The sequence below is a fragment of the Conger conger genome, chromosome 8 (genome assembly GCF_963514075.1).
Source record: "Conger conger chromosome 8, fConCon1.1, whole genome shotgun sequence".
In the NCBI taxonomy this organism is placed as follows: Eukaryota; Metazoa; Chordata; class Actinopteri; order Anguilliformes; family Congridae; genus Conger; species Conger conger.
The window spans coordinates 56,265,085-56,292,584 of record NC_083767.1 but is presented as its reverse complement, the minus strand read 5'-3'; the positions used below and the strand labels follow the sequence as shown (position 1 = coordinate 56,292,584).

Below are 27,500 nucleotides of genomic sequence, written 5' to 3'. Positions count from 1 at the left end.
CAGGGCAGGGCAGGGCAGGGCCGGTATGAGGTGGGCCTGACAGAAATGCGATTGGACGGAGGTGAGGCGGCCGGCGGGGATGAGGATGGGTGGAATATCAGACGGACGAGGCGTTCTGGCTCAGGGAGCGGGGGGGGGGGTCTGGCAGTGGAGCGGCTTCCTGATGGGACGTGGGGTGTAGTGTTCTCAGTGCCGGCCTCAAAGCCAATTTGGACGGCAAATAAAAAGAGCTACACGCATATCTGTGGGCGCAATATCTTTTTTTGTTTTTCTTTACTAGACCCGAGTGAACGTGATGTGAAACAGGGAGTTTTTTCTGCGTGACCGCAGAATGCGTGTGGTTCATTTCCATGCCTGGCGCGTGTGCCATGGCTGCCCTGTTAAATGCCCACGTAGTTGTGGCGATAGACTACTGACACGAGATGAAGTGCAAAACAAGGTGAACCTTTTCTCATTTTTCTGGGTCTGATGTCCACAGCTATTCTGTAAAAGCCGTTAGAGAGCTTCCACGGTCACATGCTCACCACAGACCACCGTTATTTATCTCTGCTACAATAGCACAGAGGCTTGTGCTGTATCCTGCCATGTTCAGTTTCATGAGTTTTAAAGTAGTAGTGTACGATGGGTCTTCTTGGTGTTCTGTCTTAATGAAACCACTCACAGCAGCGGTTTTAGTTGATTGCATTAGTCTGTTAGTATCCCCTGCGATAAAGGTCTGTTTGTGTCCTGCTATGACCCATTTTAGGAGGGATTGTCATCATGGGTTTGCTGGGGAAGCTTTGCTCTCATCTCATGGAGGAGGCTTGTTGACATTTGAAGGAACCATTGCTAGATTACTAGGGGTCTGTTCCCAGCAGTGAGCAGAGTCTTGCATGGATGTCGATGAAACCTCGACTCCCTCCCTGTCTTGTCACCTCACGACCGGCCGGGTTGCACCTCACCGTGGCAACCGACCCCCCTGCCCTCATTGGTGGGAATAGGAGCACCGCTGTGTTTCCCCCACTCACCTGTCACTCACTGAGTGCATCAGAGGCCCAGGACACGGGCTCTGTATGTGACGGGTGGGTGGGGATTGTGTTTCTGAGCCTGCTGAGTGTTTAATGAGTGGCGTACAGGGACGTGGAACAGGGCACGGGCTTAAATGGGTCCAGCTGGAGGGAGAGCGAACTCCATGACTGTCGCTGGGAGGTGATGTGCTGGGCTAGGGACCCATGGCAAGGGCATGTTGTGTGTGTGTGTGTGTGTGTGTGTGTGTGTCTGAGCCATGGCAAGGGCATGTGTGTGTGTGTGTGTGTGTTAGCCATGACAAGAGTCTTTTTGTGCCTGCGTATGTGTTTGTTTGTATGTGTGTGTGTGTGTGTGTGTGTGTGTCTCTGAGCCATAGCAAGGGCCTGGTGTGTGTGTATGTGTTTGTTTGTGTGTGTGTGTGTGTGTGTCTGAGCCATGGCAAGAGTCTTTTTGTGCCTGCGTATGTGTTTGTTGTGTGTGTGTGTGTGTGTGTGTGTGTCTCTGAGCCATAGCAAGGGCCTGGTGTGTGTGTGTGTTTGTTTGTGTGTGTGTGTGTCTGAGCCATAGCAGGAGTCTTTTTGTGCCTGCGTATGTGTTTGTTGTGTGTGTGTGTGTGTGTGTGTGTGTCTGAGCCATGGCAAGGGCATGTGTGTGTGTCTGTGTCTGTGTGTGCTTGTGTGCCTGTGTGTAGGCCCATGATGACGGCTGTGTCCTCCAGTACGCCCTCTATGAACGCTGGCTGTTCACAACCTGTCATAGACTCCCTTTATGTTAACTGTACCTACTTGTCACTTTAATCTCTGCTATTGTTGTTACAGTACCTGAGTTACCTGTAGCGGTGCTAAAACCCAATGAGGCGTGCGGCGAGGGCATATTCCAAACATTACAAAACCTGCCAGAGCACACATTTTAAAATACATCAGAATTTTTACAAGCCTTGTGGAATCTCATGCGATTACATTTAACGTACACATTAGCAATATTATTATTTTAGGTGACAAGAATATGAGTAATAGCATGATTAACTCTTATGTTTGAGACCAGGCATTTTGAGGTAAATTCAGTCTGATAGATATATGGGTATTCCTGTTGTGGGATCTTTCTTTCTTGAAAAGTTTTTGTTTAAGGATTTTAGATCTGCTCTACTTACTTTATAAAATTTTAATCCATCTGCGGTATTATTTTGGTCTAATTTTCATCCGGCTCGGGGGAGTTATTTATGTGCCAGTTTTATGGTAGTTTAAAAGCGCCTCGAGTATCAGCTACAGGAAGGAACGCGCTCGTGGTAGCTGTGTGTGTTGGTCACCGTTCAGAAGTTACACATTAGTTTGGGAATTCTGGAATGCAAATGGCCCCCTTGTCCAAACGCATGATGTCACGATGAATTCATGTTCACCTTCCTGATTGGGTTTCCACCGGCCGAACCCGGCCCTGACACGGCATAAGCTCCGCACGCTTACAGCCCCCGCTCATTTTCTACTGATGCAACTCCATGGGAATTTCTAACAGGCCTTTGCACAGTATGTCCAGTATAAACTACAATGAATATGGGCCGTATTGTCTTACAGGTAGTCTTGTCTTTGGTTACCTGCCTCTCCCTATGAATGTAACTGGCCAAGGCCCTCTTGTTTGCCTTGGCTGTTCTTCAGGTCTGAAAATGCTGTTTCTCCAGTAGTCGGCTATGCCATCTGCTTTTCAAGGTGCTCTTCAGAAAACTATTTCATAAAAATACTAGGAAGGGAGCTTAATGACTCATCATCCACCTATTACTCACAATTTGGCAAATTTACCGCCCGTGATACAAGATTAGCTAAGGTTTCCCGACGCAGAAATTTCACATATGTTAAGTTAAAGACTCACTTAAAGTAATCTGCCTCCACTGCCCATAATTATCGGAGTAATTATCTGTCACATTTCATCACCGTGAAATGCATAAATGTACCATGGTCCGATGAGTTAGGAAAATATCAAACAATGTTCAACATATCAGTGCATATCATATCAAATACCTTAGTGTGCAATTAGCTTACTAAGCATTACATTGACGAGGGAGCATTTTTTAGATCAAAGGCAGGACCTTTCTTGAAACAGCGTGTTACGTAGAAGTGGTGAGTTTGAAGGTGTGTTTGAGGGATTAAGTGGTGTGATAGAAGTCAGATGTCTTGAGGTTTTGTTCCTTTTTCCTCTTTTTCTGCAGGACTTGTGAAGGGCAGAATATAAAATACAAGACATGCAGCAATGTGGTGAGTATACTATTAATTTTGGGCATGTTACTGTACTTTGCCTGTGATTTTTCTTAATATGTCCATGTCTTGTCATTGATATACTTACTTGGGTCATTGGCCCAGTTTCGCAGACACAGGGGTGACATTGTCCTAACCCCCCAATGCTCCTGATGAGCTGGTTGGTGCCTTGCATGGCTGCCAATCGCCGTTGGGGTGTAAGTGTGTGTATGAATTGGTGAATGAGAAGCATCAGTTGTACAAGGCTTTGGATAAAGGTGCAATATAAATGCCAACCATTTACACAGAATAAACTTAGTCCTGGACCAAATTAATATTTGTATTATGAACCTCCATTCAGAATTGAATATAGTCTAGGAATAGGCTTAATATGAGTCTGTGAAACTGGCCCATTGTGTTTAGCCTTTTTGTGGGCCATTAAACGTAGACTTCCCCTTCTAAGGTATTACTTTTCAAATTATCTGTTTCCTATACAGCTAGTATATAACATAATACTGCATATGGAATATTTCCTGTCTTTGATCTTAAAACCGATAGCATAATTATAGGATCTTAATTTTCCGACATCCCTGTAAATCATCGCTCCCTAAATCTCAGAGTCCCAAATCTCGGAACATCGTTTCCTGAGCCATGTTTTCACTGCTGGATTACAGGATGCCCTAAGTGTTCACCTTATTTTGAAACAACAGTTGGCCATTTGTAGAAAAACAATATCCCAATTCACTTTATCAGCGGTTTAAATCCACATCGGAAACTGGACCCACACAGGGAGTAGGGAACTGTTACTTCGTTCCCTGAATAATTTATTTGGGATGAATGAAAATAATGTTGCCACGTTGCACTGCATCTCGTTACTGCTTCATACTGTATCGCTCTCTCTCTCTCTCTCTCTCTCTCTCTCTCTCTCTCTCTCTCTCTCTCTCTGTCCCCTGCTCTCTCTCTCTCTCTCTCTCTCTCTCTCTCTGTCCCCTGCTCTCTCTCTCTCTCTCTCTCTCTCTCTGTCCCCTGCTCTCTCGCTCTCTCTCTCTGCCAAGAAGAACAGTTTTGTTGTTTTTTATCAGAACACTGGTTTTGCTTGACTAAATTACACAAAGTAGACTTCCCCTGAGATAATCCTGTGTAAAACAGCCAGCACAGTGTAATATTTCTACACTCAATATAGGCAAGGGCTTCCAACCAATAAAGGTTTTCACCTGTCTTTGACCCCTCCTTGTTTTACCTGGCTTGTAAACGGTGCCAAGGCGGTGATTAGTTTTATCCCTTCTGAACTTACTGATGCAGTTTGTTTGCTTTATGTAATCTGAGCCTGAACATCTAGATCTGAGGCTGAACAGTGAAACCTGCAGTCACCCCGGGACATGGTCCTCTGCAAACATTGAGCCGAATAATTAATCCAATTATACTGTTATGGGTTTGGACCGAGAAAAAAAACAGCAACATCTCTGGAGCTGCACAGTTAGGATCGTCTAGACTTCATTTAAATCATTTTCAGGGTCTCGCTTTTGAAATAATGTAATGCCTATTTTTTTACCTGTCAACTTGCTGAAAGTAAATTAGTTATACAGTATGGTAATCCGCTGCACATGATTAGTATTTGTATACTTTTACTCTGTGGAATCCACGTTGACATTGACATCCTTAATCCAGTGCCCGGTTACGGCTGCCCTTTGAACTGAATGGTTGGCTGAGGAGCAATTAAGTGCCAGAGCGATTGCCCCTCGATGGGCTCCACCAACCAGACCTTACATTACATTACATTACATTATTGGCATTTGGCAGACGCTCTTATCCAGAGCGACGTACAGTTGATTAGACTAAGCAGGAGACAATCCTCCCCTGGAGCAATGCAGGGTTAAGGGCCTTGCTCAAGGGCCCAACGGCTGTGCAGATCTTATTGTGGCTACACCGGGATTAGAACCACTGACCTTGCGTGTCCCAGTCATTTACCTTAACCACTACGCTACAGGCCGTCCTTAGCCATGTCTCTCCCCCCCCCCTCCAGGATTGCCCCCCCGGGTCCGGTGACTTCCGCGCACAGCAGTGCTCCGCCCACGTGGATGTCCGCTACCAGGGCCGGTTCCACGAGTGGCTGCCCCTGGACAACGACCCCGAGAACCCGTGCGCCCTGAAGTGCAAGGCCAAGGGCGCGGGCCTGGTGCTGGAGCTGGCCCCCAAGGTGCTGGACGGGACGCGGTGCTACACCGAGTCCTTGGACATGTGCATCAGCGGGGTCTGCCAGGTGAGGGCGTCTGGCCTTCCCACGCCCAGGACCACAACCACCACCACCAGCACCACAACCACCTGGTTTAAGCTTGGCATAGCGGTTTAGGCTACTCCATTTCGGGAGGCTCCGTTTACTCTGTTCAGCCAGAGGTCGGTGGGTTATTTCCTGTGGTTGGACACTTCTGCTCAACATGATTTGACCCCCCTCTCTTGGAACGCCTCCTCTTTGACTCCTTCTGTTGTTAAGAAATGATGAGATTTATGGTGACTCCCCCCTGGCTAAGATATGGGTATCTGCTTATCAAATTAATTCAAAATGGAATAGATATTGACATACCAGATACAGTACATTTTCTCTGTCAGTCTTTCCGAACTTTTTGTCAGTCACCTTATGGAAAGTACATGGTACTATGAAGGGGACATCCAGTGGCATGCTGTGCAGAGAACAAAATGCCCTGGATAGTACGCTCTGCTAGCAGGTTATAGGTCAGATCAGCTTAACTGCATGGAAAAGGCAAATATTAGCCAATACTACAGAACATTACCATCCGTTGTGCTTGAAATGATATTGAGAAGAATAAGTTCAGCACATGGCCAATGACTCTACTGGGGAAAGAAACAGGAGCGTAGTGCAGCCAAAGGGCGTGAAACTCCCCTCTGAAAGTCCTGCGCTGGAGGGGAGCCTTAATCACCACGTGCACCAACATGAGAATTCGGTTGAGGATTGTTGTAGCAGGCAAGAGTCACACACCCCCTGCTGCCCCGGCACAAACGCCCAGCCTGCCTCTCTTCTTTTTGCCCTTCAGATTGTTGGCTGCGACCTTGAACTGGGGAGCGCGGCGAAAGAGGACAACTGTGGAGTGTGCAACGGGGATGGCTCATCCTGCAGGCTAGTGCGCGGGCACTACAAATCCCAGCATGCCGCGGGGAAGAGTGAGTGATGCAGCACGCTGCTCATGCTGATGCCATACTGATATGCTCCCACTGGGGGAGCCATTTTGTCACCTGCTGCTTCGGGGACTCTTTAAACACAAAACGCGAGATCCAAATGCACATTAATTCATTTCATTTAGAGAAAACTGTTTCCTTAGCCTCTCTGTCTTATGTCTTCTCAAGTGGCTCTGAAGTCAGTCAGTGGCAGAAGGTACAGAACGGAAGTGCTTATAAGAGAGCATTCCACTATTCCTTTTTTTTTACAACAAAACTGGATCAATAAGAGCCAGAATGGTGAGTTTGACCACTCAACGGTGTTTATTTGGTAGTTGAAGTCTATTGATTGCTGGTCTAAATAAGTCAATGAGATTAGCTGCCAGTGGTTTTAGAAGATTAGTGATTCCTGAACCGGTTAGTACAAGCCAAACGCATTGTGTCACTTCTGAGTTTTGAGTTTGCTGGCAGGCATATAACATAATTTACAAATGCTTTGTGCTGGACATACTGTAGGGGAGCATAACAGAAGAATGCAGACTGCATTAAGGATTTCAAAAGCCAAAAAGAATAAAAAAAATGTGTCTGTGTTTACCCTACCATTGAGAATAGAAGGCCACTATGCCCACTTGCTGCTTCTCTTTACAGCTAGCTGATTAAGGCTCCATCCAAGTGCTACGCCAAAACCTCTGTAAAGAGCCACTAAGTGCAGTCATTTTCTCCAGCTCATCTGTTGCTTTATCATCAGTCTGTTGTGGCTCTGAAGTGACTGCTGTTAACAGCCATATCTATCTCTCTTTACCGCGGATAGGAAACGTGTCATTCTTGAATCCTGAGCATGTTACTAAAAGTGCTTTCTCATTGAGTAATTCACAGAAAGTCCCCTCACTCTCTTTCTCTGTCCCTCTCTGTCTCTCCCTCCCTCCCTCCTTCCCTCCCCCTGTTCCTGTGTCTCCCACTAGACGAAGACACGGTCATCGTCATCCCCTATGGCAGCCGTCACGTGAGGCTGGTCCTGAAAGGGCTCGATCACTTGTGTAAGTCTGGGTAGGTCCGGGATGCTTAATTCCTGAACTGAGCGGAAATTCTGGGCCGAGTGCTTAGCGTTGGCCACTGTGCGTTGTCTTGTGTTGCTCTTAAACTTCCATCCATCCATCCATTATCTTAACCCGCTTATCCTGAATAGGGTCGCAGGGGGGCTGGAGCCTATCCCAGCATACATTGGGCGAAAGGCAAGAATACACCCTGGACTGGTCACAGGGCACACACACCATTCACTCACACACTCACACACTCATACACTCATACCGATGGGCAATTTAGACTCTCCAATCAGCCTAACGTGCATGTCTTTGGACTGTGGGAGGAAACCAGAGTACCCGGAGGAAACCCACGCAAACACAGGGAGAACATGCAAACTCCGCCCCGGCCGACGGGGATTCGAACCCAGGACCTCCTTGCTGTGAGGCGGTAGTGCTACCTACTGCGCCATCCGTGCCGCCCCTGCTCTTAAACTTCGAACACAAAATTTGCACAGATTAAAATATCTAAGATGAAGATTGTGTCCCTTTTTCCCTGTCTTTTCTGACACTCCAGCCTCCTTCTCCCAAGCAAAGAAATGAGTGGGTCAGCTGCTTGAGAGAAAATTTAAATACTTGTTTTTGGAGATCTGTGAGATTGATATAGTCCAGATTTGCATTTAAATTCAGTCGGTCCACAAGGCATCCCAAAATCATGCGCTGGAAATCAAGACAGAATTAGAGGAAATTCCTCCCTTCGCCGTGGAAATGAATCCAAGGCCTTTCAAGGATACTATCTGTGATGTCAAGGCTTTGGCAGGAAGCTCGTGTTTGGGTAAAATCGATAACAAATGTTCCATCCATTTTCTCTTGCCAGTTTGCAGATCTCCTCTGAAGCCCAGGAGTGATTACAGAGCAATTTCTCATTAAAATATTTCAGCAGTTTTCTTACTGAAATAGTAACTGAAATAGTAACCATCTGGGTCTGTACGATGACAGGCACATTCATGAGTTTGAAGTTACATCATTATTGTGTGAAAAAACCTTTCACGTGCGCTCATTAGGAAAGGTTTGACAGGGGGTAACCGAAAGAGGCAGTAATTTGAATTAAATGAAGATGGTGAGTCATACTTTTGATTATTTTATCAAACCTAAAAATGGTAACGGTCTTATACAAAAAAAAAGGTTCTGAATACAATACCTGAACACTGTACAGCTCCTTTTCATTGTCATACGTGGCTAGATTATATGAGATGTAGCTGCAAGTATGAATAATACTGCACCCCTTAAGATGGTATTAATTATATACATATCTATTATTTGTGTATAGGCTATGTTCAGTGAAAAAGTAATATACATTTACGAGTAGAAGGCTATCTATTATCTTTACTCACTGGAGTCATGTGACATGTGATACTGTATTGGATCACATGTCACATAGTGGCCGTCTATGTTTGCATGCTGTACATGCAAAACCAATTGAATAATTCACTAATTTGCATGGCTATGGCAAAATTGTGATTATATACAGTCTATAACCTTAGCAGATAATAGGATGAACTGTATATGTTTTGTTTGACATAAAATTCACTGTATAATTATTACATGTTGGATCCCTTCAAAGGTCCTATTTACTGCAACCGTAGTGCGCTGTGTGCTTTATGTTAACAGCAATGCATGAATATAACGCTTTATATTCATGCATTGCCAATTTTAACCTTCTCCTCCAACTCACTACAACCTCAAATCGAACCGCAAATCAATCCTAAGCCATTACGTAATTACAAAACCTATGTAATCATGGAAACTGACAGTTAAATAGTAATTGCTTACGATTGCATTATACTTGCATATGTTTAACTACTGTGCCAGTGCAGTAACACACGTGAACAGCAAGCTGTTACGAAGCGTGAACTCCATATGCTGTGCGGTGTCGTCGTGGTAATTGACGTGCGGTCGTTACTTTTTTTTGTTGCCAGACTTGGAGAGCAAGACGCTGCCGGGCGTGAAGGGCGAGAACAGCCTCGGCGTTCCTGGGACTCACCACCTGGAGAACACCACTGTGGACTTCCAGAAGTTTCCCGACAAGGAGGTCCTGCGGATAATGGGGCCCCTGGGTGCTGACTTCACCATCAAAGTAAGAGCTTACGCTAACTTCCCCCCCCCGCGCGCTCGGCCAGGCTTGACGCGGTGTACTGACAGCAGGCCCCCGTGACCCCTGTTTGCTTAGTCCACTTACTAGTACGGTGTCCCCCGGTGCCCACGCCTGTTTTTCCGTTCTGGTTCCTCAGTGGTGGAGTGACTTGCCTACCACTGTCAGAACAGCAGAATCCCTCCCCCTATTTCGACGCAGACTCAAAACCCACCTTTTCAAACTCTACCTTAGTCCTCCCTCCTGATTTCCCCCGCCCCTCCTTTCTGATATCCCTATTCTTGTCTAACCCCCCCCCCCCCCCAAAAAAAAAAAAAACCTATGCACTTGTAAGTTGCTTTGGATTATAAGCGTCTGCCAAATGACTAAAATGTAAATGTAAATGTAATGCCCTTGTCAAACAATCACCCTTCATCGCTCCACAGTATGACAGCATATTCTGTAGGAATAATCTACAGGCAATACATAAAATACATTTTAAAAAAGAGCCAAGAAGAAGAAGAAAGAAAGAAAGAAAGAAAGAAGAAAAAAAACAAGAGAAAACCCACATAACGTTTTCTCCACAACTAGAGCCAATGTACATGTGTCAGTCAGGCCTCATTAAAAGAACCAGTGCACTGGTCTCGCTGATATAACTGTCAGGAATGCATGAGAACACATCTTGTGCTGGAGACCTGGGTTCCTCTGCATAGTGTGGCTGAACGCACTCACGGGCAGGAGCCAGGTGTAGGCGTGGGAGCCTGCGGTATCAAAGCCCGCTGCATGAAGAAAAGGAAATTTGGGTTGTGTCCTGAACCTCCCTCCAGTACCTGTCATTAAGAAGTCGGTGATCTACTGCAGAAACACTGACTGCAAAGAGCTTTTAGCACATGGGGGAAACATTAGCGCTCCTTATCAATGTGACAAGAAAGCTGGCTCATTGGTCGGCCGTCTTTTTTGGACAAGCCAGACATTTTAAAGTAGTTGTGTAATGCTGTAAAGCCAAACCTTCGTGTTCAATTTCTGGTGTTAGCTTTTTACTTGCAGGTGGCACGGAAAAACCACAACACAGGTCCTCTTCTGCATCCGGATAAGGTTCAGTTGTTAAAGTGCTCATTTGCAGTGCCAAAAAAAGGGGTTGTCTGTACTAGTAAGTCCTTATCCGTAGATCTGGTCCGTAGCTGGTTTCATGTGAAAAGTGAAAGGAGAAAAGAGTGCACACATTCAATGGGAAATGCAACGGGAGGTGAGGACAGGTCAAGCAGCAGTCAGGCTGATCTTAAACACAACCGCATTGCTCGTCTCATCCAGCGCTGGATCAGTGCTCTGCATTGATTGGCTGCCGTCCATGTCTGCGTCGAGAAGCCCTGGAGGTTGAACTCTACGTGACGCGGATGTTCACACGGGCCACCGCGGTCTGTATATGTGATGGCACGGAGAACTGTGTCGGGGACATGAACGCAGCAGATACTGCAGTGTCTGAACCATCGAAGAGTGCGACATATCACTTTGAGCCCCCTCCAGCGCCCCCCCCGTTGGCCTGGCTGGTCCTCTCAGTGTATAAATCCTGGGGAGGATCCACGTTTCCCTGCTTATTAATGTCCCCCCCTCCTGCCTCTGATCTCGGGCCAGGAGCCTGTTTCAGGGACCCCAGTAATCAGCCGTGGTGGGAGATGCTGGCCCGTCCCTTCATCTGCTCCTTTGGGAGTGGACTGTTTTTTCAATCCTCTCCTCCCTGTGCATCCCTTCCCCGCTCTACATAATAGAAAGCATATTGGCACTGCGAGTGCAGACAGTGTCCTTTAGCAGAGTTATGAGTGCGGGGTCTCGGGCAGGAAGGCTGTTAAGTTTACTGTCCACCCGCCAGGGCCTGGTCCCCTTGCTCCCCCTGATGGGAAGCAGGAGCTTCAAACTGCGGCCCTGCTGTCTGTAGCAGTCTGATGGGACGGCTTTAGATGGGCTGTTGGCACGAAGTGAAGGCCTTGTCCGATTCACCCCCACCCCCGAAAGGCAGGAATTTGTGTTTGCTGCTCACCCGTGTGCCTGAGGGACATGTACAGTAGAGAACTGGCACTTTAATGTTGGAGAGAAATTATGAGCAGCCACTTGCTAGCTGACTATTGAGCCTTATTTTTCCACAATGTTGCTGTGGCCTTGAACCGGGACTGAATGGGGCCCTGTTCTTAGTGATGTAGTTCAGCGAGAGACCTCACAGAGGTCAGAGGTCAGAGGCAAGTCTGATGGCGTGGCACACTTCACCCGTGCTGTCTGACTTAGCCAGGCTCCGCCCTTCATGTTTGAGGCGCTGTATCACGGCTGTTTGCAAAATTTCAGTCGCCTGCTCTTTAAGTAGCTTCCCCATTTCCTTTGTGTGATAGGAACATAAGTAGCGCAAGCAACCCTTGACAGGTACAGGGATCATGCTCTGCCTGTAGTTGTTTTGTGGTTCAATTCTCCCGTGCAATTTCTTTGCATGCAATGGTTGTTGTCTGGCTGCCACCACTGGTGCAATTACTTCAGACCTGCGGTTTACGCTCTGCACGGAAATTTCCAGAAGCAGGAAACACAGACCCATGATTAATTGATTCTTGCAGCTTGCAGTGGTGATAAACAACGCAGTTGTCTATGAGCGCAAGCATTTGGCGAGCGGAATCTGTGAATAAGTGCTGGGATCATTATGGGCAGATATCTACACATTCTCCATCTCCACTGGCTCTCCCCCGCATGTGGGGGTTTGTGCCAATAGGAAGGCCTCCACTCTGTCTCAGTGCAAGTGTGAAATTGGCTCTGGGTGATTGTTTTCCTCTCAGCAGTCCGAGAAACCCTCTATGTATTGATTTTGACATTGTTAACCAGCATATACATTTCTCACTCTAAACTGTTCCAAATGATAATTGACCCCCTGGAAAATGGCCCAAGCCAATTTAGAACAGCTTTCCCTGAGCTCCAAGGAGCCGGTGATATAATTCAGAGGCAATTGCGCACGGGCAGAGATTTGTGGAGAGCCACGGACATTAGAAATGATATAGGCAGCGCAAGGGAAAGGCCAGTAAAAACAGCTCCCTCCAAACAAGTGAGAATGAAAAATAAATAGGAATGTAGGAGACAGAAATCGGAGAAGCTGTAAATGCACAAATCTCTAATATGAAGAGAGGCAGCCTGCCAGTTCCTATCACAGATATGCAGCAGCGAAACAAAGTGGAAAAACGTATTTGAAAAATCACCAGACTGTTGTTCCATTGTAAAGGAATATCAGGATATGTGTCAAAGTTCATTGTGGATGGCCGGTTTTCTGTATGAGAAAAGGAATGCTGACGGTATTTTAGTTCAGTTATGTTTAGCTTAGCTTAGTTTATTAAGGCATCAGATGAATGGTACAGTATGAGGTGTATTTTTTTATTCAGTTTGAATGTGCGTTAATTGGTCACAGCCACTTAATTTGCTAATCGCATGAGGACATTTTACCGTAACAGAAGATGCTTTTAGGGTTTGTGTTGAAGGCCACTTTTTCCAGACTGTGGTTCACCATTGACAACTCCTACCAATACTTAGGGTCAATATTCCTGTAGTTTTTTCCCCCCAATATATAAGTGGTTCTCAGTCTCACCTCATTAGCTGAGGTGCTGGCAACGAGCAGCTGACGGCTGGTCTCCCTGTGGAGCAGTATGCTAAGAGCAGGCATCATTCTGACCCACAGAGGGAAGACTGTGTTTGTCCCAGCCAAACCTTATGATCTATTCAGCAGCTCTTTCAGATATTTTCACTTCTCAAATGGAAACCCCATGAAGGCAGTTGCAAGAGATGGACCCCATCATAAAGAATGCATGCTTTCGCTCAAAATGCCACTTTATCATCACTTAACACATGTTGTGGCACCGGGCGATAGAGAGCTAGCATGCGATGCATTTTTTTCTTTCATCCCTGGCAAAGATCAGGCTGTGATGGGCTTTTCCGGAGTGAGCCAGCTGAGCTGAAGTGGACGCTGGCCAAAGTCAGACACATTGTCAAATCGGAGGAATGTGGCAAACGGAGCAGGTTAATTTTCGGACACAATTAAAACACCCACTTTTCACACACAAAAAAAAAAAACACAATCTTGGACTCATTAAGAGATTCTTCGCGGAATTAGGCACACAGAAACAAGAGAATTGAAGCTCTCCAGTTCCCATTGGCACCTTGCCGATGCGCTTCATTAAAGGTGAATGGAGCTACCAGGATTTAGGGCCTCCAGCCATGCCAGAGAGAGGGTGGAAGAGAGCGCAGGGGGAGGCACTCTATTTTGGGGGTAACAGTCGGGTGTCTATGAGGCAGGGGGTGCCAGGAAAGCCCTCATTATACATGATCCCCGTCCCCTCCGCAGGTCTATAATCCCATGTTCGGTTTTCCTGTCCCGTCTTATTTCTGAAAATTGGTCAACACATTTTCATATCTTTTAGGAGGATTAGAACAGATCTTAATTCCCGTGTGTTCACATCTGGGCTGCTGCATGTCTTGTCTAAGATCGGGTCGGTGGAGGGTGAATGGATTAAAGTCCCAAATCCACTTTGTTTATTTTCCCTCTTAAAGTAGTCTTCTCACATCTGAAGAGCAATTCTACTCTTTCTCCAGAAAACATAAGGTACGCTACAGAGTTGGCAGTAAATTTGTGGATTTTAGCTTCCAGTTGCTGGCTATGTACTGCTGCTTGGTGTCAGAAACCTGTCAGGGTCAGTAAAGCATGGAAACTGATAACTGTGCTTGTTTTGTTAGATGATGTAAATTGTAAAGATCCAGTTGGAGCTGTAGGGAAGCCACTATTGTTTCAAAGAACCATCCTGGCGCTTTAGAAAAACCTAGCTGGTGTAGGGGATATGGCTGCCACAGGGTCATATGCCTGTAAATTCCATAACTATGCAGTCATGAATCATCTCGTAGATGTTCCACGTTTGATAAAGGAATGCCAAAATGAAAATGTCTATTAGAATGGAATGGAGAGCTCATTTTGATTGGGAGGGCTTTGTTGTAATCCAATACCCTCAATTTCACTGTTCTCGTCCCAACGATCTTCTTTTTCTAAAGAATCCTTGTCGCTCATGCTTTATGTCAGCACATGCGGAGAGCTGCCCGGCACCTCTTTAATCCCACACTAATGCCCTCGAAATGAGACCCCGGTGTTTCAGCCACGTCGCCTGTCTGAAAATGTGATTGATGTGTGACGGAAAAGCGTTACGTTTAAAACAAATGATGCAACGCGTTTAATTTGCGGGTGGAATTTGCGGCGTCACTGCTCATAAGAGCGCACCGGTTTAAATAATGCAACGGCGGAGCGTTTAAGCTGTCCTCGTGGAAGGACTTTCATCATCAGCCTCCATTAGCCCAATTAATGACCTGACTTTGAGGTCCACGGCAAAATGGATCCAGTCTGGCCGCGTACAGTATGTTCAATCCCCCGGCAGTAACGAGGCCTGTCGTTTGATATGAGCTGAGCCGGACTCGTTGGCGGTGTCTGGGGAGGAGCAGACGGCGGACGCTCTCGCCCGAGCTGAATTTCCACGTCAGTAACGGCGGACTGCGGGCGTGCTCTCCCTCTCTCTCCCTTCCGAAATCTTTCGTGAGCCCTGCCTATTTTTGAAGCCCAAGAGAAAGTTTCTGATCCTGGAAACCGTGGCCTCGCAAAACAGGCCGCTGTAGGGTCCGACGCCAGATGTGTGCACGTTTAGGAGAACTTGACTGATCTCGGGGTTTCGCCAGAACTGGGGACTGTATAAATTAGCAGAGGAAAAAACGGCCAGTGTGGGGAAGTGGAAAAGCAATATCGATATCCTCAGGGGGATCGCCCTTTGAACAGGCGACCGTAAAACTTGAGCTTTCTTTCAGATAGAATTGCAGAGCACTCATGACATTTTTTTATTCCTTGTCTATCAACCTCACCTCTTCCTTTGTGTGAGTCCCATATGAAACGGTCTGCTCTTGTGGGTGAGCGACTTATGAGGCAGAAGCTGGAGGACCCTGGAAAAGACTGCTGCTAACTGAATTTGTTAAAAAAAAAATTGAATGCTGTGGCCCCTGGTTATCATGTACGTTCTTTGCAAGTGGAAAACAGAACATCATAATGGGGTTTCATGGGGACACAGTAAGCTAGTGTGGTGGGCATGCGTTTCAGCGTGCTCTCCCCCGATTGGTTCTTTCAGATCCGTTACAATGGAGGGGTGGACAGTGTGGTTCAGTTCATCTTCTACCAGCCCATTATTCACCGCTGGAGGGAGACGGACTTCTTCCCCTGCTCGGTGACTTGCGGCGGGGGTAAGAGACAGTCTTCACCACTAACTGCTGCGGATTGCTCATTACGCGATCGCACTCCCATTTATGATTGATTACTGCCTTTCACAATTGTTGGCTTGCAGGACTTCTGACTTCTGTGTGATTCAAACATTTTGGTTTTTCAGCTGCTTTCTCTCCCTGTAAGGTATTCGGGTGGGTTCCCAGTTACGGAAGACAAGTTCATAAATTGTATCTTTCAGAAGGCGATTAAATTGTTTCCTTACTCTCCACGAAACAGTACACAGTAGTGATGAATGGTCTTTTGAAGGATTTGTAGCGCTGACTAGGCACCACAGTACAGTACATGCCTCCTTTCGTTTGAATCCACCTGAACTGCTTCCTGACTGAGGGGCTCCGCTGGCTTTGATTGGCTGCAGGGTATCAGCTGACCTCAGCGGAGTGCTTTGACCTGCGCAGCAGCCGGGTGGTGGTGGACCAGTACTGTCACTACTACCCCGAGAACATCAAGCCCAAGCCCAAACTGCAGGAGTGCAACCAGGACCCGTGTCCAGCCAGGTCAGTGCCTTTCACAGCAGAGCACAGCACGGTCAGCAGGGGGAGATGTAATGCTCGTAATAAGCACGGACACAGGCACATCGCAGCTGCTAAGGCAGGGATGTCAAACTCCAGTCCTGGAGGGCCGCAGTGTCTACGGGTGTTTGTGGCTTCCTTTCGATCAGCAGCCAATTAAGGCCTTGAGAACAAGGTGTGTGGACTATCTCGTGCTGAAACACACCAAAAACCAGCAGACACCGCTGTTTGACACCCCTGCTCTAAGCCATTGTAATGCACAGTCCAACCAAACCATTAGTGAACCTCATCTGGCTTCACAAGTACCCTTTTAATGTGCTGTATCTTCCTATTTCTTAGGGTATGACGTTGTTAATGGTGCTGGATAGCAGCTCAACAGTCCCAGTGTTGAGTAGCCCTACTTTAGACTCCCTCTCTGTTCCCTGGTGCAGTGTAATTGACCCTCCACTTCCTGTCAACAGCACACTGTGTGTTCAGTTCCCACAAAATTGATTTATTTTGTTTTCATTTGACTCTTTTTTTTTTTCCTTCTTCTTCTTTTGTATTTGCATCAGTGACGGCTACAAGCAAATCATGCCCTATGACCTCTACCACCCCCTGCCTCGGTACGTATGGCAGGGAGATCTCATGGACCGTATGGCCTCTCCTCTGTTTCAGGTCCTGCGCTGGGCTTTCCAGTCTCCCCTCCATCAGATTATGAATGCATCAAGTTACTTTTCTCATCCCTTTACCCAAATGAAAACAGGCCATAGTCATTCCCTCACACCCTCTGCTCCCTCAAAAATATGTATGCAACTACAGTAACTGAAAATCACCCAGAGGAGATTGAGACAGACATCTGCAGGAAGACATATCTGTAACTGAACTTTTCCAGTGGAATTTACTGCATTCTAAGTGCGCCAGTGTGGTTTGTAATTGTGCTGGAAATTTCCTTTAGAAAACATGCTGTGTTCATTGAAGGGGAGGGAAACGCTTAATGGTAGATTACACCACTTTTATTGCGCTAGATGTTTGCTCAGTAGACACTTTAGTTGCTCTTTTTACAGTTCTGATAGGATTTAATTTTAGTAGAATTGTTACACTTGTTTGTTTCTATGTGAGGAGTCACCCTCCGACAGAGAAAGTCTGACAATTCTAACCTAGCACTGCAATGTTAACACTAACTGGTGTGGCTTGAACCAAATAATGGATTGAATGGTACAGTGAAGTCCAGAACGGATCTCTACCAATCAAAGCTCTTTGCTGTCTTCAGCGAATCTCTCAGGTTGGTTCAAATCACAGAATTGTCGTATCCATGCGATAGCATTGCTCCAGGGGAGGATTGTCTCCTGCGTCTGCCAAATGCCAATAATGTAATAGCTCCACCCATTACATTACATTATTGGCATTTGGCAGAAGCTCTTATCCAGAGCGACGTACAGTTGATTAGACTAAGCAGGAGACAATCCTCCCCTGGAGCAATGCAGGGTTAAGGGCCTTGCTCAAGGGCCCAACGGCTGTGCGGATCTTATTGTGGCTACACCGACCTTGTGTGTCCCAGTCATTTACCTTAACCACTACGCTACAGGCCGCCCGTGTGTCCACCCGCCGTGTTCCTCCTGCAGTGTCACTGGACCTGCCCGCATTGTGGGCGCGATGCGTGTTCAGAAAGGTTGTGGGCGCTGGTGTCATACCCACGCCTCGCCTGGCTCTCTCCTCTCAGGTGGGAGAGCAGTCCCTGGACGGCCTGCTCCACCTCCTGCGGCGGGGGGATCCAGAGCCGCTCCGTCTCCTGCGTGGAGGAGGACATGCAGGGCGTCATCACCCACGCCGATGAGTGGAAGTGCCTGTACTCTCCCAAAATGGCCGTCCTGCAGGCCTGCAACACCTTCGACTGCCCGACCTGGCTCGCCCAGGAGTGGTCACCTGTGAGTCACTCAAATACAGTTCCTGCTGTGTCGACTGGCACTGTCGGTTAAATACTGGCAGTCGTCCAGTTCACATTAAAGTGAACCTTTCAGTTGACCGTATAGCTGTAACCAGTAAATACAATCTACTCAAACATGCACCAGAAGAAAAATATATTTCCGCCAGCCACCCTGTTATTTAAGAGTTACTGTGTCGATGATTTGTACTGGGGATTTAATTGCTGTCCTGAAGTTAACATCGTGTTTTGCACAGCTTTGGTTCTTCAAAATATTTTTGCACCAATGGTTACAAATGCATTCTTTATTAACTTCTTCCTGGCGCTTTTCTGTTTCACCTCAGTAAATCCCAAAATAACATAAGAGCTAGCTGGATGTGAACCCGTATCAAGATTGAGAAATATGGGGCTTGATACTAAAAACATTGTTTTTAGTTTTCTGCCAAACAATTTAGATTTTTTTTTTGCTGGTCATGCTGACCCTGTAATCAAACATCAATGAGCAGATCATTCATCCCCCGTTATCGGTGACAGGCTGCAGCGGTCCCAGCCTAACGACGTGTTAATTAGTTGAAAGGGGTGAATAATGGCACGATTTATCTTTCTGGCTTGGCTGCGGAGCAAACGGCCCGGTGTTCCAAGGACCTGCGTAAACTGCAGCGCGCTCCACATCGCAGGACGTGACCGCTAAAATAAACCCCGTGTTAAACTTTATACCCCTCGGAATGATTACCGGTAGCAGTGTGAATGGCTCCACCCGACCGCTCAGGCATATCCAAAGCACACACAGAGCTTTAATTAAAACCCCAAATGTCAACAGAACCCGGCGCTCCCCCAGCACCGCATGCAGAAAGGTTATCGGGCTGCTCTCCTGAAGGGGGCGGAAGCCCCATGGAGATAAGTTACCGCGGGGCGCCCGACCGGTTCCCATATTAAGCAGCGGCCGTTTGCAGGAGGCTATGATTTTAATTTCGCGAGGAAATTAATTTCCCCCTCCAGCAAGCGCACCCGGAGACCGGGAAGCCAGATTTGTGGCCCGTTTAAAGCCCAAGGATGCTGTTTACCTTGAGCATTCCTCGCTCTGAACTCCTGTTAAATGCTTGTCTTGGCAAAGAGTGCATAAAAAAAACTTTAAAAAAACTCTATTCAGGCAGCCAATTTGCCGGAATTTTCTCCTTTACTCCCCAGCTAGAGACCTGTCCTTTCAGGGGCTTTGCAGTAAGTCTTAAATAAAGACATTGTCAAGGATTAGGAGGGGAAGAACAACCCTCAAGAGCTTTTCCCATGCCTTTGAGATCCACGCTGGCTTTTAGTTGTGTGCATATTTCTGGCTGGAGAGATCTGAAGCCAGCAAAGTATTCAGAACATTGCTGGCCATGTCAGTGAAATATTTTGCACGGCTGCTTAGTTTGGGGGTCGAGATAAGGAAATGTTCCCTGCTCCTCCTCCTCAACACAGTGTCTCGCAGGTCATTGTCATGTACCACAACTTTCACAATGAATTTGTGTCACATGACCTGCTCTCTCTGGATGATGTTTCGTCTTGTGACCTGTCCTCTCCCCCCCTCAGTGCACAGTGACGTGCGGGCAGGGCCTGCGCTATAGGGTGGTCCTGTGCATCGATTACAGGGGTCTGCACGCTGGGGGCTGCAACTCTAAGACCAAGCCCCACATCAAGGAGGAGTGCCTGGTCACTGTGCCCTGCTACAAGCCCATAGGTGAGCAATATTTATTATTCAGAACCAATCAAGAATTCATACAGTCTGGGCTGGGATGAGCAGGTCTTTGGGGTGGGATGAGCAGGTCTTTGGGCTGGGATGAGCAGGTCTTTGGGCTGGGATGAGCAGGTCTTTGGGGTGGGATGAGCAGGTCTTTGGGGTGGGATGAGCAGGTCTTTGGGGTGGGATGAGCAGGTCTTTGGGGTGGGATGAGCAGGTCTTTACCTGTTCTCTTCCATTGCAGAGAAGCTTCCTGTGGAGGCCAAGCCACCATGGTTCAAGCAGGCCCAGGAGCTGGATGAGCTCACCGCAGTGACCGAGGAGCCCACGTGAGTGGAGGCACTGAGAGGCTCAGCCTAGTACCGTGTACACTGTGTCTGTGTGTGTGTGTGTGTGTGTGCGCATGTGTGTGTGTGTGTGTGTGTGCACGTATGTGTATATGCGTGTGCACGTATGTATGTATGTATGTGTGTGTGTGTGTGTGTGTGTGTGTGTGTATGTGTGCACATATGTGTATGTGTGTGTGCACATATGTATGTATGTATGTGTGTGTGTGTGTTTGTGTGTGTGCACGTATGTATGTATGTGTGTGTGTGTGTGTGTGTGTGTGCGTGCGTGCATGCATGTTTGTGTGTCTGTGTGCTCGTATGTGTGTATGCGCATGTGTGTGTGCGTGTGTGTGTGTGTGTGCACGTGTGTCTGTGCGCGCATTTGTGTATATGTGTATGTGTGTGTGTGTGCATGCATGAGTGTATGTATTTCAGTGAGTAAGTGAAAGTGAGTGAGTAAGTGGGAGAGTGAGTGATATGAGGCAGGGCTCTGTAACTCAGTACGTCCTGTGGGATGGAGTGTAAACGTGTCTGTGGAAGAATACGGTGAAAGGGCTCCATTGAGCGGTGGGCGTGCATGAGGGCGCGTGTCCTCTCTGTGGGGTCACCCCTCAGAGCAGTGCCGCTGTGCCCGGCCCCCACGGCGCGGGGTTTCCTGGTACCTGGGCTACGCAAACACGAAAAACGTCACTCACCGACTGGCCAGCTCCGAGCACGCAACCCCTGTCATCCTCCGAAGCGCCGAGCCCCTAACGAAGCACAGGCTCTCCGCTCACTCGCCAGCCGACACGCCAAAACGCACCAGAGTTTACGCAGCAGGAGGATAATATGCGGATTCATTACACTCCTGTCTGCCTGGACACGGCAACAGAGGGAGTTTACTCAAACACGCTTACCTCTCAGATGTGTGTTATGTGACACTTTTGGCAGGAATTAAGAATCCCAGATTGAGCGCAAAGATCCAAATGATAAGACAGACTCAACGAACGCATGAAAACAAAGCCAAATAGGTGTTATCGCTCTTTTTGAACAGATGCTCTGCTGGAGTCATTATGGGACTGAGCAGGTATTGATTTACATGAAGGAATAATACACTGCAACTGCATCTCCAGATGCATGGTTTGAAAGGTTGAGATTTACGACATTAAAGATACCTTTAAAGATTTAGCTTTGTATTTTAGGGTAAAAGGATGAATCGCAAACATTCCTATGGTACATTCAAGGTCCCCTGACAGTTGAGGCAAGATGAAGGCTGACTTTGGTCCACTGGATACCCACAAACTCCACATATTCATGGCCATATTCCTTCCAAAAACAATCAGTTAGATGTGACCGGTATCCATGGAAAAGCTTGCACAACTGCAACTAATTCACAGTGTACTGCATGTTTAGATGGTATTATTCTGTCCTCATGAATTCTGCATAATTACAGAGAGGGAAGTCTCTTGCTGAGCATGTAAGCTTCACTTACAAACACGCATATACGCAAACACGCAAGCATTCACACAAACACGCATATACACAAACACGCAAGCATTCACACAAACACGCATATACACAAACACGCAAGCATTCACACAAACACCAGACCCGAGTACAGAGTCACGCATGCTTGCCCACATTCACCAGACCATAAGTATTTTTTGGGAATAAACAGAATAAAATTCAGTTTATTTGACATGACTACGTACATTTTGCGGTAGGAACATGTTTACTTTAAAACCCTCAGTGACCTGCTGGGGTGTTTCAAATATTATCAGCATCAAAACATTATTGACCCAGGTTTGACACAAACAGATCCACACATTTTTGCCATGCAAACCTGACATACATGTTGTGTTAATCAGCATTGAATAAACCATAGGGAAGAATTCAACAACGGCGAGCAGATGCTTGTTGGATTACCAGACAGAATTCCTACATTTTACATTTACATTTTAGTCATTTGGCAGACGCTTTTAATCCAAAGCGACTTACAAGTGCACAGGTTCTACCATAAGTCAAAGCATCACATCCAGAAACTAGCAAAATACACATGAAATGCTGTTCTAAACATAGTTGTCATCATAAGTTTTTTTTTTTTGTTTTTTTTTTGGGGGGGGGGGGGTTAGACAAGGATAGGGATATCAGAAAGGAGGGGTAGGGGAAATCAGGAGGGAGGACTAAGGTAGAGTTTGAAAAGGTGGGTTTTGAGTCTGCGTCAAAATAGGGGGAGGGATTCTGCTGTTCTGACAGTGGTAGGCAAGTCATTCCACCACTGAGGAACCAGAACGGAAAACAGGCGTGAACGTGCAGCTCGACCGCCAGGTGCACGTAGAGAGGGAACCATAAGGCGACCAGAGCTGGCAGACCGGAGTGGTCTAGCTGGGGAGTAGGGAGTGATCAGGGATTGTATGTAAGGTAATTCCTGACATTCCTGACACGTCATACCAAATACAGTCCCTATTCTGATAACTAGGTGTCCTCTAGTTCACCGAGTCACCTCAGTCCTTGTATTTTGTTTCTATTCATGGTTACTATGAGGTCCTTGTAAGCGTGCTTCCAAACAGACTCTCTTCCAGGTCTCAGCCTTCAGTCTCCAGTGGGTGTTTAAAGTTTAAAAATACAAGCTGAAATGTTTGCAAAGGCTTTTGTTGAGTGAGTCATATGTTTCTCCCGCCACATGCAGTCAAAAATGAAGCTTTGGTCCAACATCAGGCTAAACTGTTTGAACTGAATGGGTCACTCATCTGATCCCACAAACGTCCCTCGATTTGCTGCCTCAAAAGGCCACCATAGCACCGTATTCCCCTGCAATAAACCATGCTCTGTGTACCCTGTTTACCTCACGTAAGCGCTTCTTTTATGACATGCTTTTTGGAGAAGGTAGTGTGAGATGTAGCTGATGCCGAAGCAGATGATTTTATTCCTTGTGAGGTACAGAACTTTCCAAAAAGCACATAAATATCTGAATATACCAAGTGGTTCAGGGGCCAAAAACAATATCTGCCTGCCATATGGATGGAGGTTATGGACGTGAAAGAAGCTAAGAGAGTAAATTCTTGCTCTAGACTTATTGCACCTCCATTGCCAGAAGTTAAGCCTGCCATTTAATAGACACCATTAAACTACAGTGGCCTGACAAGTGCAAAACAAAACAACCTTAACTGAACCGACAGGTTTGGACCTCCAAACTATGATCACACAACAGGTCACATTACTGTGGTGCCAGGTTAGCCTGGCTAACGGTTTAATGTATGCTGAGGAGAATTACTCAAACATACTAACAGGAGTGATTTAGATCCAGATGTGTTCAACTCTGCCCCGGTATTTTCATAGCTCGAATGAAATTCATTCATCATAGATGGGAATAGACAGGTATAAAATTGTCATGAGTCCTTATTTAAGGGATATCCAGTTACTTATAATGCTTATGCATATAGTTCATAATCAGAATATGTATTATTCGTTATTCAATATTCCTACAATAGGGATACATTTTGATATGCCAGTGGTTTGATTTTTCCTTTTTCCTATTTCCAATTTACATATCAACAATCCAAAAAAACATAATTGTACATCATGTGTTACTGTGGTTCAGTGCTAACCTGTACAAGTAGGATATTCCACATTTTTAGGATATTCTTCTTTTCACCTAAAGCACTCAAACATTTTATTTAATGGAGTTTGGAGGATGGAGACAGACGGTTATGCAAACCGTCTGAATATAAAAACTGAATATAAAATATTTTGAAACACAAACTTGCCATAAATGAGTGAAAATTTCACTTTTTTTAACAATATTGGAGAGGAAGAAATGGAAGGATGATTCAATTATTTCAAAAGGATTCCATGGATGTTTTATGTTGTATGTAAATAAGGGGAAAGCATGCTTTATCTGCTGTCTGCTTTTCGCTCATTGTTTGCATATGTCTGATTGGTTAATCAAATTTAATATTTGTTTTATTTTGCTATGCTGTGACTCAGAGGGTGGATGGCTATGAGCAGTGCATTTTAGAGGGGTCATTCTGTAATTGGAAAATAACTCAGAGGGATTCTTTTTTTTTTTTTTCATTTGCAACGTGGATGGATTACAAAATACTTGCTAAACAGCCAGAACTCAATCCGAATGGAATGTGCGCTGTTGGTACTGCTCCTCTGATACCAGCCCAGAACTTCAGGGACAGAATAGTTCTGGTTTCATTTAAAGGTTTTTTTCTTATGTGCATTTTTTTTATATATTTGTAGGCCTGTCTCATCATGATGGTGCCCTCTGTCATCTTGAGGCAGGAAAAGCCCTCACCCTCCTAGGGTGACGTTGGGTGTTTATGTGTTGTCTGACATGGCTTCAAAGATTTTCATTTTTTTGTGAGAATCACAGGTGATTTGATCCCCCGTCCAAATAGAGTCTTAGCTCAGGAACTCAAATAATAGTCTTCAGATTGGAGCTGGACTTTCAAAGTATCAGCCAGAACCTCAACCATCCCAAACCGATTTCAGGTGTAATCTTCTGCTTCTGAGATGGAAGTGCAGGTCCCCAGCACCTGAGATGACCTCCCTTACTAAACATGTAATTGTTTTGGATTAAAATGCTTTTCTATTCTTGTCTGGTGAATGGAACCTGTGACTCTAAAAAGTACAAGCCCTGCCTTCTGGTACTCTTGGTTGGTACTCAGTTGCTGCAGGCAAGATCAGTCAAGCACAGAAAAGTATGTGAATCCAAAACAATTACGTATTTGACCCAGGTCTGCTAGCCAGTACTAGCCAGTAGTGTCTCCTACATATAACCGTAACTTTGCTTGGTTCAGTAGTTCAACTGTTCAGCTGTACTGCTTTTGATACTTTATCACTTTTGATACTTTGATAAATTATCACACACAAGATATCTGCTGCCAAACGTGTCCTACAGTACGCTTATGGAACACTTTGGTGCAACTTATCACTGTTAGTTTATTACTGTTACGATCTCCATCTTAGTGGGAGCAGTTTTCCTTTTCTACTCAGTGTGCTCCGCTGAGGTGAAACAGCCTTCCGAAGGTCACAAAACCATGTCCCACCCCAGGCTTCATACCTCAAAACCCTCAAGCATTGGCTGAAGTGAACTAATCATTTCTCACCGCTGCTGCAGCAGCTGCCCTGTCGTTCCTTGAATTCCCGTCCTCTGAATAATCTCTTCCTCTGAATTTGCTAAAATGTGGGTCCCGGTGTCCCCGCCACAAACATCTGCGTTTCACACTTGAGTCAGTGACAGTTCTTCTCAGCCCTGTACGATCACGCTACAGATATGCTGGCGGGAGAGGAAGCCAGATTCCTGAAGGCCAATAACACGGACGGCTCTAGAAATGTTCCCCTCTCAAGCTCCTTCCTTAAGTAGGAAGAGGGATGCTTCAAAGAAAGCCTGACTCTAATGCTTTGCAGCTGTTAAATTAGCAGAGTGAAAGCTATTAGAAATACCTCCTCTGTTTATGAATGAATTACTGAAATTGCGTTTGATGTTTTCTCTTGGAGGCATTTTTATTATCATTCATTCATGTTTTGATTACAGGTTTCTCCCCATATTAATTTACATATGACCTTTTTGAAAATAAAAAGTGCGTCACCATCAGTATGGTTAATGAAGAATTTTGGCAGTTTACATTAAGCGTTTCCTTGTGGATGCACATAGTGCCTGTTGATCTTTTATCTTCTGGGGAAGAATATGATGTCATATGACTTGAGAATATTTCTAGACTACGCATCTATTGAAAATACACACATGCGCAGATGGCTACAGAATATTAATATTCTGTGTGCATTACTGATTCAGTAACTGAGTTAATTAATTTATGTATCTGTGTGTGTGTGTGTGTGTGTGTGTGTGTGCGTGAGAGAGAGAGAGAGAGAGAGAGAGAGAGTATGCCCTGACCTTGCTTGTTCATGTTCTTCTGTAATTGCCAGCTATTGATTGACTGTGTATGTGCGTGTATGTGTGTTGGGGGATAGAGAGTATGCCCTGACCTTGCTTGTCTGTGTTCTCCTGTAATTACCAGCTATTGATTGACCGTGTGTGTGTGTGTGTGTGTGTGTGTGTGTGCGCGCACAGGTTCATTCCTGGGGCCTGGTCCCCCTGCAGCCGGACGTGTGGGGCGGGGACACAGAGCCGGACGGTCAGGTGCCAGGTCCTGCTGTCCTTCTCCCAGACGGTCGCGGACCTGCAGGAGGACGAGTGTGAGGGGCCCAAACCCGCCGAGTCCCAGCCCTGCTACCGCCGGCCCTGCAGGGGGGAGGGAGGGGAGTGGGAGGAGGAGGAGGAGGAGGAGGAGACGGAGGGGGACCGCCCCGTCGAAAGAGAGGAGCTTCACGACTGGGAGTACGAAGGGTTCACGGAGTGTTCCGAGTCCTGCGGCGGAGGTAAACAGCAGTGTATCTAAAATGGCCGCCACGGAACGTCCTCGCGCTCAGTGATCTAAGGCAGAGCCGCGACCGCAGCATGTGGCCAGCCTTCCTGTTCCTGCTCACGCGCACCCGCAGAATCCTCGTGCGATGGCCCTTTCCTCATTAAAGCCAGATTAACGCCCCGCTTCGGCGAGGGAACTTTAGCGAAGGATACCCTGATTATGTGTGTGTGTGTGCGTGCGTGTGATGCACAACAGCGCTGTTTCTGTCACTGAAAAATGTTTTGGAAGGGATCTGCCTCGTATCACTTCTGAGGCTCGCGAGCTTTCCGTCTTGCGTCACATGGGAGTTCCACTGCCGCCCCGCCACGGGGCCTGCGTCATAAAACACGTTTAATAATCGCAATTAATTTCATGAAAGCGAAAACCGTATCGTACAAATGAAACGGCCTCGGGCTTCCGATGCCGAACGCTGGGTTCGGCCGCCGAAAGATTTAACAGTTACGTAATTCGCATGTGGCGAATTAATTTGCGGAATCTGACTCGGTGCCCGTGCCTTTGCACACAATGGATTTCACACCTTTCGTGGGGGTCAGCGGGTTCAACTGGCCTTGCGCTCCTAAGCGGGCGGGGGAACAGGCCTGAGCGCTGGGAGCTGTAGCGCCCCGGCCCGCGCGTGACGTGTTCGTTTTCCCCGACCCGGCCCGCCAGCTCGCTTTAGGGTCGCGTTTCATCTGGCCCCCCCCGGGCGTGGCGCGGGAGACGCGAGGCGTCCGCCGACTCCCCGGACCCGCTCAGAAAAACCCGGCGGTGGAG

At 46.7% G+C, this 27,500-nt stretch overlaps 1 protein-coding gene across 2 annotated transcripts in view; it reads left to right on the top strand.

The window, feature by feature from the left end:
• Positions 1-27,500, top strand: part of LOC133135261 (ADAMTS-like protein 1) — a 139,473-nt gene that overhangs the window by 89,442 nt on the left and 22,531 nt on the right. The window contains exons 4-15 of one of the 2 annotated variants that reach the window (XM_061252136.1): positions 3,206-3,251; positions 5,254-5,490; positions 6,281-6,407; positions 7,364-7,438; positions 9,400-9,557; positions 15,722-15,833; positions 16,229-16,367; positions 16,937-16,987; positions 18,085-18,289; positions 19,855-20,002; positions 20,247-20,331; positions 26,393-26,700. In XM_061252136.1, the coding sequence (XP_061108120.1) occupies positions 3,206-3,251; positions 5,254-5,490; positions 6,281-6,407; positions 7,364-7,438; positions 9,400-9,557; positions 15,722-15,833; positions 16,229-16,367; positions 16,937-16,987; positions 18,085-18,289; positions 19,855-20,002; positions 20,247-20,331; positions 26,393-26,700 (1,691 nt within the window). Of the gene's footprint in view, positions 1-3,205; positions 3,252-5,253; positions 5,491-6,280; positions 6,408-7,363; positions 7,439-9,399; positions 9,558-15,721; positions 15,834-16,228; positions 16,368-16,936; positions 16,988-18,084; positions 18,290-19,854; positions 20,003-20,246; positions 20,336-26,392; positions 26,701-27,500 lie in introns of those variants that run through there. The other variant, XM_061252138.1, reaches the window with a different exon arrangement.